This window comes from Nicrophorus vespilloides, unplaced genomic scaffold, assembly GCF_001412225.1.
Source record: "Nicrophorus vespilloides isolate i.1.1-1 unplaced genomic scaffold, Nicve_v1.0, whole genome shotgun sequence".
Taxonomy (NCBI): domain Eukaryota; kingdom Metazoa; phylum Arthropoda; class Insecta; order Coleoptera; family Silphidae; genus Nicrophorus; species Nicrophorus vespilloides.
In genome coordinates, this window is record NW_017099638.1 from 16,993 (window position 1) to 21,950 (window position 4,958).

Sequence of the window (4,958 nt, forward strand, 5' to 3'; positions counted from 1 at the left end):
AAATCATGGTTTTTTATTGTCTTCCCAAATAAATTTCGCAATTTATAAATACTTTATTTCTCTTTCACAACAAATTTAAATATTTCTCATATCATATTTTCGTTAGTAGAAAATATGTATTCTATATATATTTTTTATTATTAATTTTTAATTATTTATTAAATATTATTGTTCTTGCAAATTTTACTATAAATGTTTATAATCAAGTGAATTAATAAACACTTTAAACATTTACATCAAAAGGAAAACTGTTGTTCCGCAGATTTGACCGATCCTGTATATACAAATACTAATATTTTATTTATATATGTATATAGTAACATCGAAAACAATCATCACACCCATTGATTGATAGATGCGCAACATCAAAGAATCCCACCGCAATATGGTTCGAAAGTTTAAATTATATAAGGTATCTAATTGACAAGTGTTTTGCTTTGATTATCTTCGGTATGCCGGATGATGGGGTAACTGGGGTTTTATAGGGAATTTGAGGAAGAGATATGTGTAGAATCGATATGCTTTGGGGGCGGCATTAAGGGATGACTCTCGTTTTGAAGGGAGTAGGGTGTCGGTGGGTGCGCACGCTTACCTTAATTAGTTCCTTTAATACTAGATAACATCTTCTTCATTTTTCTTTTATATATAAATCTATAGAAAACTAGGATTTCTCTTCTCTAAGGGTATAAAATATATCATTAAGCGTTTTATTTGTATTTTTTTTTGTCCACTTTTTTTTTTTCATCTCTCGTTTCATTCTTTCTTGCTTTTATATATGTGTATGTATATATGTATATACTTCTTATATATTTTTTGTTTCTCTCTTTTTCTTCTTCATCTTCTTTTTCATCGACCTCGGTTTCGGCGCCTGAAAATTCCCGCGGCTTTTCTTATTGTCAGGTATTACATAAATGGGTTTTCTATATATTCATGTTTGTATATACATCCGCAGAGATTTTCAGGCGCCCCGTGTAAATATATTATATAATAATATAAGTAAATGACACAGCTGTATATAAACAGATCACATGTATTGGCGGTCCGCTCGAACACTAGGTGAATTGTCATCAATTATCACTATTGGATTTCATTACTTATCGATTTCTCATTTTTTTTTTCTTTAGTATTTAAATATTATGTTATTTTAGAATTTGTGCGTAGCCGGATTATGTATGGGAGGGATTACAGTAAATCTCTCTAAATAAAAACCTTCAATTCATCTCCATGCAAGTACAGCAGACATCGTCATCCTACCTACATGCTATTAAATTGTACCATGTATAATTTGTACCTTTCATTTGTAATCGTGTTGCTTTTATAGTTATATTTGTCTTCTCTTATTGTCTTATTCAGAAAATATACTCATCTGCTGTAGAATCCAGGGGATGTACTTGGGGACGTAAGCGTAGACACCTGGCAAATGGGGATGGGCGCACTTTATACCCCAGCTGACGATGCCTCCCACAAACCAACGATCTTTGTCATACTTGTCTCGACATAACAAAGGACCACCTGAATCTCCCTGAAAAAGTACACGCAAAAAATACATAGTCAAATCATCTACAAAATTACCAACTTCTTCACAAGAAATTCAAAATGCTGTAACCTTTCTGAAAAAAAAAACTCCTCAAAACCATAATTTATTATATTCAGTTAATTAATAATTAAGTTAATAATAATAATAATGTGATAAATTACACTTATTTCTCTATAATTGTAAAATGAAATCTTTTTAATTATTTGCAAAACATTTCCAGTTTGGACCATGTTAAATTATTTTATTTTGTTTAAATCTTTCATATTGGATGCAGTTTGGTGTCTGAACTAATTAAATTTATTTAGTTTGAAAGTTGAACAACTTCAAAGTTAAGCTGTCACAATAAATATGTTTATCATCCTGGATAGTACTTATATATTATTTACCTGACACGCGTCCTTGCCGCCTTCTTTGTAGCCGGCACAGATCATGCCTTCCGTGACGTTGAGATCTCTGTTCTCCAGCCAAGCGTTGCATAAGTCTCGATTCAATACTGGTACCTCAACCTCGTTGACTTCGGGCTCGTATTCAGACACTGCGTAAACAGAGCGCACATTATATTATTACGTAACAAGGGTCGTCGATGGAGCGGCAAAGATATAGAGAGCGGACACTCACTTCCGGTGTCCTCCTTTTTACCCCAGCCAATTACTGTACAAACGGTGCCAGGTTGGAGCTCCCTGTCCGCCGGCGGTAAACAAACCGGCAATAAATGTTCGTGGAAAGTAACACGAGTTGAAAGCTTTAACATAGAGAGAGACAAAAAAACAGAAACAAAATGGAAAATTAATGTGTTTGATAGTTTTGAATTACTTGGAAAAGTGCGACGTCGTTGTCATGGGCAATGCCGAGATTGTATCTTGGATGAGGTACAACGCGTTTGACTTTCATCTTCTGTCCGTAGTAGGAGTGAGCGTGTCTGCGGGTGATGCCCAATTGGATTGTCCATCCGTTCACATCAGTGTAACTGAAATGACAAGGAAGGACAGGATTTTATTGCTTCCTTTATTTTCTCCTGTCTTTTTTTTTTTCGATAGATAATATCCGGGATTAGCGGTTGATTGATTCGACTTACTTGCCGACGCAGTGCGAAGCTGTCAGAACCCACTGGTCAGCGATAAGAACACCCGCACAATAGAAGATTTCCTCGGGACCACCGAGAAGGGCGGCTAGGAAGGGCCAGTCTCCCGGTTTCGAGCGGATACCACCCACAATCCGCTTACTCCTTCTCTCCGCGTAGGATTTCCTACTTTTTCCGCATACTGAAAAGACACCAACTAAAGTTAAAAAAAAAAAAACTTAAGAATTAACTTACTGTAGTTGGTGCAATTGATATCCACTGTTGGGTAGGACTTTCCGCGGCAAGAAGAGAATTCCTTTAACATGTTCTTGGGTTTCTTGTTCTGGTGTAATCTCCATATTGTGGTAGTCCCATGGATAGCTGGTGAACTGTCTACGCTGACGCCTTGAAGAAGACGACTGCCATTCGAGTTGCTACACAAAACAAGTAGTAACTCCTTAAAATTATGGTTTATCCGATATTTTGAAGCTACTTACGAGTAGCCTAGGAGAGAGCAAATGGCATCTGGTGATGTTGTCTGGTCCCAATGGGCTACACAGGCTGGCATCCATTTTTGCTGATCTGGCCTAAACACCTCGAGCTGCCCTCTACCCTCGTCACCGTTTTTCTCGCTCAGCCTCACTAAATTAGGAAGTCATTAGCGATCAAATTTTGTTCATAATCTTATAATCATACAAGGCTCTACTAATCCCAAAATTATTTTACGGATATCAATGTTATATATATTAACCACATTACAAGCTATACTAAGTTCCATTTTTTTTCACAAATTTATTAATTAAGTGAACTGTTAAAATATATTTTGTAATTTAAAAAACTTCTATTAAAATAAAATATTAACAAAAAGTTAACTTGTAATATATTAAGTAATTCTAAAGAATTGTCAAATACCAAGTCGATCACATAACGTACATTGTTCGATGATACGTACAATATTATTTACAGCATTGTAACGTACAAACAACTGAAAAAAATTTAAGAAAAATATAAATTAACTCTAAAAACTTGATTATTTTTCGTATTTTCTGGTCAATAAATTATTATTATTAATTAATTATAATAAATAAGTTTACATTCAGTAAAACGCAATTAAATGAAACGGATTTTAATTTTGAACATTTATGAAAATATTTTGCGGTTTATAAATTATTTTAATGAATAATTTAATTAAAAATCTGCCAACAAAAAAACAAATTGGAAAGGCAACGTAAAAGTAAAAAAAAATACATGATATACTAATGAAAGAAGAAGGTGGAAAAATCCAAAGGGTGCTTTCATGTATTGATTGTGGCGGCAGCTCAAATAAATATATATAACATGAATGCAAGAGAAGCGAGCAAACAACCTTGACTCTCTTAATTTGAAGCACAGTCAACTTGCTATTTTCCATTAACACATTTGTTATCTATGCTCCATAGCACAAAGAGACATTTAATTCCATTCGGTAATTTAGAGTTCCTCTAAATTCTAAAGTAAACGCACAATTACAACATGTTCCACAAAAAAGTAATTAATTATTATCAATTAATTAACTCATTAAACACGAATTCTATATAAACTTATTAAAATTTCAATTATATGTACATTCATTTTGGGACTTTGGGCTTATAAAGTCTGAGGGCCCTCAGCTAATATTCTTTCGCTGAACTTGGCTAACACTGCTTGGGATCCATAAACTAATACTGCTTGGGGACCCTCGGCTAATACTGATTGGGAGCCCTCGACAATACTGTTTGTTGGCCCTCGGCTAACACTGTTTGAGTCCTTCAACTAACACTACCTGAAGGCCTTCAATTAACATTAATCGAGGCCTTTAATTAAAACTTTAGCCCAAGTTTGGGTTTATTTATATTTTTCTCAGATTAAACCCTCCAATAAACAACAGTTTTTAAAATTTATTTTGTCAATTAAAATTAAGTTTGTTGTTGTCCAAACTATACAAAATCCGGACTAATCGAATCCGGTATTACAAAATATATAAAATTACAGAAATAATCATATTCTATTTTGTGTTAGATAAATTCTTGAAACATTATTTATATGTACATGTACATAAATTGCGGAAAACTGTACTTGTCTCATAGATTTGTGCGCTTTTCAATGATCGTCGTGTCGTGGTAGTAATGATAAATATCATTAATAACTCCTCCAAATCTTTACAGACATTTGCTCCGACTCAACCACCTGATGCCTCTGTTCTACACACGTCGTAATTTTATCTAGTTGTCATATAAGATCTAATATTAGGAAGCTTTTTGCGCGAGAGATAGATTACAAAGAAATTAATAAATATATTTTAACTGCTTAATTTTTCATTTTCTTACTTATTAATTAATATCT

At 33.6% G+C, this 4,958-nt stretch overlaps 1 protein-coding gene across 1 annotated transcript; it reads right to left on the reverse strand.

Annotated features, from left to right (window-relative positions):
* Positions 1–793: 793 nt before the first annotated feature.
* LOC108564923 (transmembrane protease serine 9-like) lies at positions 794–3,263 on the reverse strand. The gene is made up of 7 exons (XM_017924124.1): positions 3,095–3,263; positions 2,853–3,031; positions 2,613–2,799; positions 2,351–2,504; positions 2,156–2,279; positions 1,924–2,072; positions 794–1,522 (listed from the first exon to the last, which is right to left on the reverse strand). Exons 1-7 carry the CDS (start codon positions 3,163–3,165, stop codon positions 1,346–1,348), a joined length of 1,041 nt encoding a protein of 346 aa, XP_017779613.1. The 5' UTR covers positions 3,166–3,263; the 3' UTR covers positions 794–1,345.
* Positions 3,264–4,958: the final 1,695 nt, after the last annotated feature.